The following is a 13,962-nucleotide window of genomic DNA, read 5'->3' on the forward strand; positions in this document are numbered from 1 at the left end:
GTGACTACACAGGAAAAGAAAAATATTTAAAAAAGAAAGACATCTGCTTTAAGTAGCATGTGAGGGGTCAAACTGGGGGTTCTTCATGATTCTGAATCCATTGCAAGCATTTGTTTTGCATGAAAAACATTCCTTGGGCTACATTTCGACCCTTGAAATGGTGAAAAGTGATGAGTCATCAAAAAAAAGTTAAAAAAGTTGGTGATTCATCACTTTTCACCTTTTTCTGGGTCTGAATTTTTGCCCAAGGAATGTTTTTCATGCAAAACAAATGCTTGCAATGGATTTTTTTTAAACTTTTTTTTGATGACTCATCACTTTTCACCATTTTCTGGGGTCGAAATGTAGCCCAAGGAATGTTTTTCATGCAAAACAAATGCTTGCGATGGAATCAGAATCATGAAGAACCCCTAGTTTGACCCCTCACATGCTATTAAAGCAGATTATTTTCTTTTTTTAATATTTTTCTTTTCCTGTGTAGTCACAGTGTAGTGGAGTCAATGGGACAGTGAATATACAAATGGCCATAACTTTTTTTCGCGATGTTTCTGGCAGAGCAGGCCTCTCATTCTGTGGACCTTAATGACCAAACTAATAGATAAAACTGAAATAAAAAAGTACGGCAGAAAATCACAGGTCATCTCACATCCTGTAGGGGTGGGTCCCTGACTAATAGCAGTGGGTTCTCAGAACCCTTTCAGTGTCAAGGAGTACCCCCAGGGGGGGGGGGCCACGGTGGCGCATTCGGTAGTGCTGTCGCCTCACAGTTAGAAGGTCCTGGGTTCGATTCCCGCTGGGGACGCTGTGGGCACAGGGCTCTATAGGTGGGGTTGGCAAAAGGGCCTTTCTTTGTGGAGTTTGCATGTTCTCCCCGCGTCTCCTAGGGTAGGTACCCTCACAAAAAACATGCAGTAATCTCTATACTGCCTACCCCTGGCCAGTCTGGGCGCCTGATGGAGGGGAAAGGAACTGGTTGGAATAACGTGTTCCTTCCACACACTACGTCCAGCCGGGGAAACTCCCCCCTGTCAGGTGATAAGAAGCAACTTGGACTCCTCATGCATAGAAGGAAGCATGAGGTCAGTCCGTTGTCTCACCAGGTTGGCAGAGAGAGTGTAGCGCCCAGGATTACATTAGATAATTGGCACTGGGTGGAAAATGGGTTACAAAATCGTGGGATAAAAATTCAAAAGAAAAAAAAAGACCCTTTCAGTGTCAAGGAGGACCCCCAACTTGATATGTACTGTATTTAAATGTTTAAACTGTAATGAGCTGTATGCCATAAAAATCCAAATCCAAAGTTTTATTTTTTTAATGATGTTACAGATGAAAATGAACTTTTACACAATATTATTTCTTTTTTTAGATGTACCTGTATACATTTGACAAAATGCGTCATGATGCAACGCATTGTGAACTTGTTAATATTTGAATACATTTTATGCAACTGAAAACTTCTGGATAAAGTACTCACAACTTTGGTACCTTAAGTACATTTTGATACCAATACTTTTGTACTTTTACAAATTTAGAATTTTAGACTTTTACTTGTAACATTGCATTTTTACATTGCAATTTTGATACTTTTACTTAAAGGGGAAGACCACCCGTTTTCAATTTTCAACTATGTCATTAACACATGGGATGCTAAGGTTTATAACATTTCTAGCTGTTGCTGCTGCCGCCGTTCACTCACGCTTTATTTTGAAGAGCCTCGGAAGCTTCGTGCATGTGCACGGGTGTCCACTGACGATTGAGGAAGAAAATCCATTTGTTTACAAACGCTCGCGAAACTAAAATCCAAACCGCGGCCGACCATCGCGGTAAAGTGTCGCCGTGAAAACAATCAGATCTCTGCTTCCCTGGCGTTCTTTTCACCTCATTCATAGATAAAGCCCTTTTTATGTTTCAGAGTAGAATGGAAATCAATGCAACCAGCTCGTGCCATTTTCTCTCTCTCTCTGAGCTACGGGGTGACGTATGGACAAGGGTCATTCAGAGGGCAGGCAGCTGCACTTAGAGCTGTACAGTTAACCCCTTGTTGTCTCGTTCAGGAACGAGACAACTCCTTTTGGCAGGGTGACCCCTAGTGGCCTTAACTCGTTACTGAACGAGTTTGGCACCCAAGTTGTTAATATACCTTAGAGGAGTTAAGTGGAAATAAATAAATAAAAAGGTTCCCCCCTCCTGTGTTGCCTAGAACTGGAGGATTGATTTTGGGGTTTGTATTGTAAAGTACACCGAGTTCCACACAACTCCTCTAAGGTATATTAATGACATAGTTCAATATTGAAAATGGGTGGTCTACCCCTTTAAGTAGAACATTTGATTACTTTTTCCACCACTGCAAATGTATTTTACTGTGTGTGTGCGGACGCGGGGAACATGTGTGCCTACGTATGGGATGTGTGCAGTGTTCGAGTTATACTCCCAGAACTATGGGGGCCCTACATAGGGGGGGTCATGCCGTCTCGCGCGCGCGCAGCACGCGCGCGAATATTGGCGGTTTTTCACGGTTTTGATCGCGTTTTTATCGCATTTTATTCAGGTTTCCGCGGGGGTTTTTTTGCTAAACAATCGGGAACGGCACACTACACTTTCCCTTTGCCCCTTTCCACATGCACCAGCCAGCAAGATAGTCTATATAGTTATAGTAGATGGAATTCTTGGTACCAACACTCCAACAGACAGACAACACCAGTATCATATAATCATTCAGTTCCAAAAGCTTTTCAGTTATCTACTTAATTTTACACCACTGTTCTACTACAGCAAGCATTATGGTATTGCTTCCCAAACGTTTTAGCCCGTGAACCAAGAGAAACTAAACCCAAACAAGTAGAAGTGAAAATAGCCGATCTACAAGCTCACAAGGAGTCGCTTCGCGCTGCGTTGTGAACTTCTAGATCTGCTATTTTCAGGACCCATACAATGTGTCCACAACGCTAGCCAAAACAGTCTTAGCTAGCAGCATAGCATCCATCATTACTCCAACTCTATTTAGCCACGACTCACTCACCAATTGTTGACAGAGTGACGATGAGACGAGCAGGACGATGTTTAATGCCTTTATAGCCTACATGGTCTTGTCTTGGTGTTCTGTTATATTCCTTGGCTTTATGCCTGTGTTGTTAATTTCACCACGAGTCCATCAGGGCGCAAGATACGCACTGACGACAGAGTGGACGAACGTTAAAGGCTCGTCCTATGAAAGCCATTTCCTCTCTGCACAGAAGCGCATTTCAAAACAAGAGTCTTTATTTTATTTTTTTCATCTATACAATCGATCATTCAACATGTTTATTTTGAAATTGTCCTGGAAAATAGTAGCCAAATAGCACCTACATGCCACTGAGAGGTTACGTTTGTGTTGATGAGAGCCAGAGAGCGCAGGGAAAAAAAAGAAAAAAAAAAGAGACCCCATAGGGGTTTTTGACTATGGGGTCCCAGACCTTATCTATGGGGGCTAAGCCCCCATTGGCCCCCACATAACTCGAACCCTGGATGTGTGTGACGGACGTTCTATCTCCTCTTCTTCCAGTTTGTGTTCGATGTGAAGAAGGTGGAGGATGAGGTTCTGATCTGCTTACAGCAGAAAGAGAAAAGAGCCACGCCCAAAGAGGGGAAAGGAGAGAACCTGGCCATAGGCTTCGACATTCACCGGGTACGCGCATACACACGCGTGCGTGCACGCACACACACACACACACACACACACACACACACACACACACACACGCACACACACACACGCACGCACGCACGCACGCACGCAGCCACACACGCACGCACGCACGCACGCACGCACGCACGCACGCACACACGCACACACACACACGCACACACGCACACACACACACACACACACACAGACTTGTATATTGACTTTAGGAAAGGGGGACAACACACCAAATAACTTTCTTATTCATAGAAATCACTTGTCCATACTGAAACAAAACATTTCTCGTCATATTTGTATTTGTATTTCTGTTTCTGTTTCTGCTTCTATTTCTGTTTCAATTTTTTCTTTTCTTTTTACCTTATGTACAAGTTAATCGGGGGATATCTTTAGAAATAGTGTCAAATCCTGGAATAAATTCCTTACCAAAAAAAATCTTCACCAATGTGTTTGTAAAGGTCAAAGGTGTATAGTAACACATCTCACAAAGACTGAAATTCAGTTTCCCTAGGATAATCTTTGACAGCTAGGGTAATTCTGGGTCTCATTCACTCACTATACACTATATACTATAGGGGAAAAAATCACTCCCAAAAGATATGCTTTAAGTGGGATGTGAGGTGTCTAACTAGGTGTTTTTAATTATTCTGAATCCATTGCAAGCATTTGTTTTGCACCAAAAACATTCCTTGGGCTAGAAATGGACCCCCATACCACTGTGAGAAGTGATGACTCATCACTAAACCATCATTTTATGGGCTGTTTTTAACCCAATTTTGTGCAAAACAAATGCTTGCAATGGATTCAGAATAATTAAAAACACCTAGTTAGACCCCTCACATCCCACTTAAAGCATATTTTTGGGAGTGATTTTTTTCCCCTATAGCGGGGGTCAGCAACCCGTGGCTCTAGAGCCGCATGTGGCTCTTTAGCACCACCCTAGTGGCTCCCTGGAGCTTTTTCAAAAATGTATTAAGGGAAAAATATATATTTTTTATTTTAATATGGTTTCTGTAGGAGGACAAACATGACACAAACATTGTTAACGCTTTCCAATGCTGTAAAAATGTTTAGAATAAATATTAAATTTAATGCTCCTTATGTATTTGTAGCCTACTTAGTCATTTTGACAGTAGGCTAATATAGCTAATATAGACTTTTAATATATTGTCACTGTCAGGCAGAAACCTTGTATCTCCAAGTTTCAAATTTGTATGTTTTTTTTTCTCGCAAAGTAAAGCCTTGCTTCATCATACAAGACTGACGCACAAAAGTAGTGAAAACAGCCGACAAAAAAAACAAAAAAAACAGCCGACAAGCACACAACACCTTGCGGTGCGAGGCGTTGTGTGCTTGTAGATCGGCTGTTTTCACTAGTTTAGTTAATTTTGTAAATGATAAATACAAAACGAAGTTTTGGACATACAAGGTTTCCACCCGACAACGACGAGGCTTTTATATTTTTTTGCGGCTCTGAACAGATTTGTTTTTAGTTTCTTTGGTCCAATATGGCTCTTTCAACATTTTGGGTTGCCGACCCCTGCCCTATAGTATAGTGTATAGTGAGTGAATGAGACCCAGAATTACCCTAGCTGTCAAAGATGTTCCTAGGGAAACTGAATTTCAGTCTTTGTTAGATATGTTACTAGACACCTTTACAAACACATTGGTGAAGAAATGTTTTGGTAAGGAATTTATTCCAGGACTTTTTAAGATATCCCCCGATTAAGTGTGCAGCAAACTATTTACCTTGGATCAGTGGTGCCCCCTGTTGGTAGAAATCTCTAGGCCAGTGTGTATCTGCTTCTGCATCTTTATCAGCAGCCAAAATGTTGTTTGTGGGCATTCAGGTGGTGCAGTGGTAGAGTTGCTGCCCACCACCGTGGGAGACTAGGTGTTTGAATGTTCTGCGGTGCATCCGGCTTGGCCTGTCTGGTACTGTGTGTTTGTGGTTGGGGAATCCAGATGGGGAGGGCCCATCTCTGTATCCGTTATGAAAATGTACAGGTTTGGGTTTGGGTATATATATATTATTGTCGTTGTCGGGTGGAAACCTAGCTTGTATGTCCAAAACCGTTTGTTTTGTATTTATCATTTAAAAAATGAACTAAACTAGTGAAAACAGACGATCTACAAGCACACAACGCCTCGTACCGCGAGGTGTTGTGTGCTTGTAGATCTTCTGTTTTCACTACTTTTGTGCGACGGCCTTGTGTGATGAAGCAGGGCTTTACTTTGCAAATTTGAAACTTGGAGATACGAGGTTTCTGCCCGACAGTGACGTTATATAGTATATCATAAATAAAATTCAACACGGTGCTGCATTGTGAACTTGTAGCTATTTTCACTAGTTTGTGTCCTGAGCAAAAACGTCTAATTTCTCTTTTGGGTCTTGAGCTAAAAAGTTTGGGAACTGATCTACACTACACTAAACTAACCAGTAGTGTTTCCGCAACGACAATGCGATTTCCGGAAGGGGGTTGGTTTACGAGGCTAGGAAATGACATATGACTACCGTTGTGCTCCAAACGATTCAACAAGGAATGGTCAGAAAGGTTCAGAGAAGAGATTATTGCTTTGTACAAAAAAAGGAAAAGGGTTTTAAACAATTGCAAAGACAATGACAATGAACAATGAGGGTTCCAAAAAGTACAGTTCTGAGCATCGTTCACAAGTTCTGAGTCAAAGGAACAGTGGCTACACTAATAAATCTAATTTCAGAGGGGGTTGAATAATTTGAGCACAACGGTACATAGTCTGGTTTAGCCAGACAATCAGACAAACATCTCTGCCCACTGATACATCTCGGGACATCTAAATCCAATGAAGAGGCCAAAACTGGGTGGAAACAATTCACAAATTGAAAAGAAATTGACTGCATTGCAGAACCAACACAAAGACTTTAGGATTGTCCTTCACACTGGGAAGGTGATATTTGTTTTCAAAGCTGTATAGGCGTGGGTTTGTCAGCAGCTGTTCCTGCCCATGATGGTCAATCCCGTTCACCGTAATGAACCGTTCAAATGATTTGTTCCCTTTCACCGTTCATAGTGCGATTGTCCCATGAAAAACACTATTGCGGGAGCGTTTTTATTACGTTGAGAGTACAGCCCGCCCTCCCGTCCTGTATGCTGGTGGCTGTTAGGGGGCGGGGGGCGGAAGTGTGAACGACACATTTCAGGGATTTGAAAGAATCGTTCACGAGTCTCGCTGACACCTCATCCGCCCTGCACGCGAGCGAGCAACGCGATGTCCCGCGAAATACTGTCCGCATATGGAGCGTATGCCATTGCGTTGCAACGTAGCCTGAACCAATCACATAAATAAATAATAATATAAAGTGTTTGGGGGGCGGGACATGGCCATTTACCTCTATGGACGTCGCCGCAAAACCTCGCGCAAATAGAGGCTCCATGAGTGAAAACAGGAGGGGTGGACGACGTCGCGGTAGGTCAGGACGTCCTCATTGAAACAAATGTAGGCTATTTTAATGAGATTTCATTGCTCGCGCCACGTACGTAGCAAGCTCACAGCGCCTCGCGCTGCTAGGTGTTGTGAGCTTGTAGATCGGCTATTTTCAGCAAAGAGGTTTGGTTTTAGAGGGGAAAGAGAGCACTCTAAGTACAGAGTGAAAGGTCAAGTTTATTAGTGGTTAAATATCTGAAAACACAAATTTACATGCATCCAAAATACACTGATGATTGTGCCGTCAAACCATGAAACTATATGGTATCTATGGGTTGTGGGGGGTCCCTGCTTCATCTCTCTCTCGACTAAGGGGTCCTTGGCCTGAAAACGTTGAAGACCCCTGCTTTAGTGTATGTTTGTGACTGTCTGTCTGGGGGAAAAAGTACTTTTCCCATCACTGTGCACCAGATTAACGCATTGCCCCGTTGTGTCCTCAGGGGCGTCACAAGGGGTAGGAAAGTGGGACTGAGTTACCCGGGCCCAAGGTGGAGGGGCCCTAGTAACTTTAGCTATTGAAAAATAGCAGATATACAAGCTCACAGCGCGGCACCGAGTGCCGCGCTGGGAGCTTGTAGATCTGCTATTTTTGAAAAGTCGTGAAAATGTGCGCAAATCTTTGAATATAATGTATTTTTTAAGTGAACATTTGTAACTCAAATTTTGCTTCTGGGGGTTACTAAATATTTTGAGATGGGGGGGGGGGTCCTTCACATGAAAAAGTTTGAGCATCACTGACATTTTCACGATTTTTCAAAAATAGCAGATCTACAAGCTCGCAGCGCGGCACTCGGTGCCGCGCTGTGAGCTTGTATATCTGCTATTTTTCAATAGTTAACATTCATGGGGGGCCCGCCCGCAGTGAATCCTTGTACCCAGGGCCCAGAATTTGGTGTGACGCCCCTGTGTGTCCTTGCAGGTGGAGCTCAACAGAAAGTACCGAATGCACACGGCCCAGCAGAAGGTGGCGGGCTCCATCTACATCAACTCACGCTGCGTCTTCCTCAGGAAGGAGCTTAAGGAGGGTCGCTACGTCATCATCCCCACCACCTTTGACCCTGGGCAACAGGGCGACTTCTTGCTACGTGTCTTCACTGATGTGCCTTCAGACTGCAAGTAAAGCAGCCGATGACTGTATTAATGGTTGTACTAGGGATGTTAATAATTAACCGTTAACCGGGGGGATAAAAGTGTCGCCTGGAGGCAGCCGCCACATTGTGAGGCTGCAAACGACTTCGTGATGGCTGCCTTATTCAAGTAAACATGGGAAAATAAAAAACATTGGGAAATTGACAAACTGAGACAAGTCGTGACTGCCGTGGGTGGTTCCTTTCAAAGTGATGAATTTTTGAAGAAGATTAAAACTGTGTTTTGCAATACAGTATTGCAGTATTTTCACAATTTCCTCCTCTAATATTTGACAATTTGGCCAATGTTTAATTTTTTTATTTTAGAGGTGTTAAAAAGGTCTAAAAAGTCCTTAAATTGTCACTCTAGAAATGTTTAGATACCCTCTATATCAGGGTTCCCCAATAGAAGGCCCGCGGGCCATTTGCGGCCCGCGGGGGCTACTGTCTGGCCCCCACCAACCCCAGTAATAATGGTGGTATAAGAGCAGCAACAACACTAGTATATCGTCATTGTCGGGTGGAAAACCTGTATCTCAAAATGCGTACGTTCTTTCGCAAAGTAAAGCTCTGCTTCATCAAACAAGGCCGTCGCACAAAAGTAGTGAAAACAGCAGATCTACAAGCACACAACGTGTGCTCGTAGATCGGCTGTTTTCACTAGATTTTCACTAGATGTTTTCACTAGATTTTCACCCGACAACGACGACATCTGAACTGTCACTGGAGTAGCGGGAACGCCACCGTCGCCCCCTGCAATGTTGTGGCCCTCGGCTTGGTACCCTAGACATAATTTGGCCCTTGGGGGAAACTAATTGGGGAACCCTGCTCTATATGCTTAAACCTTATGTTGGTTTCTTTACTGTTGAGTGGAGAAAACAATGTTGCACATTGAGTTAATCATCTGGGGACCCCCCACAGCAGGGGTGGGCAACTTTGATGATGGCGAGGGCCACTATATTTCCACCTTCACTCCAGAGGGCCACATAACATATATTGCTACGTCCTACTTTGTCATTCTAGTATCTCATACAAAAGAAGCAAAAATAGCCGATCTACAAGCTCAAAACGCATCGCGCTGCGATGCGTTTTGAGCTTGTAGATCGGCTATTTTTGCTTCTTTCGAATTGGAATCCTGAATTATATTTTGTTGTTTTTGATTTGGAAACCTGAAATGTAAATTTGTTATCTAATTTCAAATGCATTTAGTTATATACTCATGTTAATAACTTTATGAACCTAAATACAAATACATTGGACACAAAAAAATACATTTTAATACTACTATACTAGTCATTAAGCTACTAATATTGACTGACGGAATGAAAGCAGGTCATGTTTGGAATTGTAACATCTGAAATCAATAATATATCAGTATTCCGGTATTAACCTGAGGGCCGCATTAAGTGAAGGTGGAGGCCGCATGTGGCCCCCCCCGGGCCGCCAGTTGCCCATGAATGCCCCACAGGTTGAGAACCACTGTTCAAAGTGTTTGACTGTGTTGTTCATGGTACCGCCAGAGAGCTGTCTCTGGACGAGCCTCCCCAGACATGCTGGACGGGGATGTGCGGCTACCCCCAGCTGGTCACTCAGGTCCATGTGCTGAACGCAGAGGGACTGCAGGGACAGGACTCCAATGGAGGTACGGTAGAGAGCAGGGGTTCCCAAACCTTTTGGTCTCAGGGAGGGCACCCCATAAAAAAAAATTTAATCCGAGGCACCCCTACATTATAATTTTCACTCCCAGCACCTTGTATTTATAGCGTATCGTCGTCGTCGGGTGGAAACCTTTTATGTCCAAAACCGTTTGTTTTGTATTTATCATCTATAAAACGTACTAAACTAGTGAAAACAGCAGATCTACAAGCACACAATGTGTGCTTGTGGATCGGCTGTTTTCACTAGTTTTGTGCGACAGAGGTTTCTGCCCGACAGTGACGATATTTTAGTGATTATGTTGTGAGGGAAACGTTGAGATAATAGCCATTTTGGTTAGAACTGACTGAAAATAACTTTGTACTTCAAGTTTAAAATGATACTAAATATTTTTTTCAAGTCCAAATAAATTCAAAATATTATCAAATGATCTCGCGGCACCCCTGGACTGCCGTCGCGGCACCCCAGGGTGCCCCGTCACCCACTTTGAAAACCCCTGCAGTAAAGAGTGCACTTGTTTCTAGGGATAGAGCTCGAAACAAGGACCTGCTAAAAAAAAAAAAAGTTAATAAATAAATAAATAAATACAGAGGTTGTTCTCTCGATACTTTTTCGATTTTATTTAAATTTTTAAATTTTTATTTTTTTACATATCAACAAATAGATTCCAAAAAAATAGTGTAATAGACTTTTTAGAATTCACTAAATGATTAACCACTACAGCCCCATTTTAAAAAGCCAACCTACAAGCTCACAATGCTTTGTGATCGTGTAGAACTGCTATGTCTTCTATAGGTTTATTATGACATGCCCAAATTATTTTCTCACAAATGGATACTTTTTTTATTAAAGTGAATATGTTTTAATACTTTATTTAATAAGTTAGTTTGATTCATTGTTGCACTCCTACAGGTAACCTATTCTCAAGTGCCATGTCATGATTTGAGATTTCAGTGTTATCAGTGCAACTGCAGCTGCTCTGCACTACAGCACTGAACTGCAAAATACAAGGCACTTCACCACCACCTAGTGGTGAAGTGGTTCCTATCAGTGGTGACATCAAATGACTGTGGCAGTCTGCTTACATGTAGTGTGCGTACAATCTGTTGGACCCCCTTGCCTGTAAGGGCAGAGGGGGTTGACGAGTGGTTTAGAATGTGGAATGTGCTGATATTCATTATGTGTGCTGACATGCATTATGCAGAAATGCACACACAAAACCGTTATATCCCTTATCGATACGGTGCATTGATTTAGACTCTCTCCCACCACAGCCTCGGATCCGTATGTAATCATTACGTGTGAAGGTGAGAGGGTGCGTTCGCCGGTCCACAAGGACACACGCAGCCCCAACTTTGACATCAAAGGTCTGTTTTACCGCAAGAAACCCAAGGAAGGTATCCACATTGAGGTAAGCTCACTCTCTCTCTCTCTCTTTCTCTCATTGTAATGCGCGCACGCACGCACGCACACACACACACACACACACACACACACACACACACACACACACACACACACACACACGTGTCATCCAAGCAACATTAGGAACTCATCTTTACTTTATTGGTGTTTTTCTGGTGCTACCCTTTACTTTATTGTTCTGTTTATGGTCCTACTCTTTACTTTATTGTTCTGTTTTTGAGCACCCATCACCAGGCCCCTGTCCTTAGTTTTGAGCAGTAGTTCACCCAAACAATGACTTCTTTTCTATCAATTACATTACACCTGAAGCCTTTACATTAATACATGGACATCTTTTAGTTTTTGTCGCATTCCTAAGCTAGTAACGGAGTCCAGAGACCTCAATGAGTCTCCTTAATGACAAATGATTAGCTTACGAATGCGACAAAAACGAACATAGTTCCCAAGAATTGAATTAAATTAATCTATCTGGGCTCAAGTTTTTGGCATTATTTAATTTACATGTACAGATGTAATAATACAAAAAGCCAAGTAACAATGCACCGTCCTCATCGTTACTTATTTTCTTCTTCAAAAAAATCTATTTTTTCATGTATTTTATTATTCCCAGTGTATTTTTCCACCACATTAACTCTAAGCCTTTTCATTTCTGTGATTTTATGAGTTGGTTTGTCCGAGCCTCCGAATGGTTCTCTCCTGAAATGAGGGCCCATTTCCATAGTACCGCCCCTCCACTTCAGTTTCATGGCAACTGAAGAGAAGGGGGTGGTACTTTTGGGGAGGCTTTATTCTATTGAGACTATGTACAATATATTAGGTGGAACCATGAGATAAAGTGGTACTAAAATTAGCATGGCGCCATGCAAAAATTGGAACGATACAGAAAAGATTAGCATGGTGACATGTTATCTTTTCTGTATTCCAATTTTAGCCCAAAGACAGTGCCCGTTGCCAACAAAGGGCATTTTGGTATTACATCTGGAACAGCTTGGAATTAGAGACAAACAGAACATGAAATGTCAATATCCGAGTGGTAAACCTGTATAAAAACCTTATTATGGACCAATATGTATATAAAATATATATTTTTTAAAGCATGGTGTGGCCCCTTTAAGAGCTCCTTAAGTGTGTCTGGATAGTAAAACTGCTGTGCTCCTGCACTCACATGGCTTCATTACTCCTTTCTGAATGGCCTGAACCACTTAGACCCTACATATACTCATAGTGTACGGCCCCCCAGGGCTCTAGTGTCTCCCTCTCCGCCCTAGTGGCTGACTTTACATTGTCTCCATGGCTCTGCCACTGCATCTCAGTTTTAACTGCGTGACCTCCAGTCCGTTGCTCAGTCTCTCTTATCCGCTTAATCCGTACATGGGCAACCTTCACTTAATGCGGCCCGCAGTTTAATATCACAATACTGATATATTATTGATTTCAGCTGTTACAATTCCAAACATGCAAACATGACTTCATAGATAGATAGATAGATACCTTTATTATCCCAAGGGGGAAATTCAGTCTATCTTAGTAGCTTAACGACTAGTATGGTAGTACTGAAATGTTTGTCTTCTTTCATATCCAACGTATTTGTATTTAGGTTCATAAAGTTAACATGAGTATAACTATTGCATTTGAAATGAAATACACTTTGTACATTTCAGGATTCCAATTAAAAAATAACAACAAAATATTCATGATTCCAATTCAAAAGAAGCAAAAATAGCAGATCTACAAGCTTGTAGATCTTCTATTTTTGCTTCTTTTGCATGAGTTACTCGAATGACAAAGTAGGATGTACTGTAGCAATATGCAATGTGGCCCTCTGGAGTGAAGGTGGAAATATAGTGGCCGCCCTCAGTCATCAAAGTTGCCCACCCCTGGCTTAATCCGTCCTGCCCTTTTGTGTCTCCCTCCACATTCACCACCCATCAATCCACTCTCCCGCCCCCCACCATCCTCCCCACCCCCCACCATTACCCCCTGACCGACCCCCGCACCCCCCACCCCAACAGATTTACAACAAGAATGTGATCATGGACACTTTCCTGGGTCAGGTGACCCTGTTCAGCGACCCCAACGAGAGGCAGGAGCAGCACACCCTCCACCTCCGGGACAAGGGCAACCGACAAGACGACGACCTCCCGGGCACGCTCACCGTGCGCCTCATCACCTGCACCACGCTCACCAACATCTGATGATCGATGACGGGGAAGTCAGGGAGGGGAGCCGACGACTGCGCTCGGTTCGGAAACTGCGTTTTGAGCTGCGGTGCTGCTCACCGTTTGTATATCCGTCTCGCCGCTCTCTCTTGCATTTCATTCTCGGCCGTTTTTTCTCGTCCGTCTCGTCTCCGCTCCAGTTCTTTCTCTTTTTAATCGTCCCTTTCTCTTGCCCACTGTTCTCGTCTCTTTTCTCACACTCTTCTTCAGCATTGAAACACCCCCGGTCCGAAATGCTGTCATATTTACATGTGCCAGCAAATACACCCACACCCATGCACGCGCGCGCACACACACGCACGCACGCACGCACAAACACACACACACACACACACACACACACACACACACACACACACACACACACACACACACACACACACACACACAC

At 43.0% G+C, this 13,962-nt stretch overlaps 1 protein-coding gene across 1 annotated transcript in view; it reads left to right on the top strand.

Annotated features, from left to right (window-relative positions):
* Positions 1 to 13,547, top strand: part of capn5b (calpain 5b) — a gene marked incomplete at both ends in the record, with an annotated part of 87,451 nt that extends 73,904 nt beyond the window's left edge. Inside the window, 5 exons of the mRNA XM_080749025.1 lie at positions 3,542 to 3,664; positions 8,064 to 8,260; positions 9,792 to 9,913; positions 11,202 to 11,338; positions 13,365 to 13,547. Of these exons, the coding sequence (XP_080605151.1) occupies positions 3,542 to 3,664; positions 8,064 to 8,260; positions 9,792 to 9,913; positions 11,202 to 11,338; positions 13,365 to 13,547 (762 nt within the window). The remainder of the gene's footprint in view (positions 1 to 3,541; positions 3,665 to 8,063; positions 8,261 to 9,791; positions 9,914 to 11,201; positions 11,339 to 13,364) is intronic.
* Between the last annotated feature and the right edge of the window lie 415 nt (positions 13,548 to 13,962).

This window comes from Nannobrachium achirus (assembly GCF_963921795.1).
Source record: "Nannobrachium achirus genome assembly, chromosome: 19".
Classification (NCBI taxonomy): Eukaryota; Metazoa; Chordata; class Actinopteri; order Myctophiformes; family Myctophidae; genus Nannobrachium; species Nannobrachium achirus.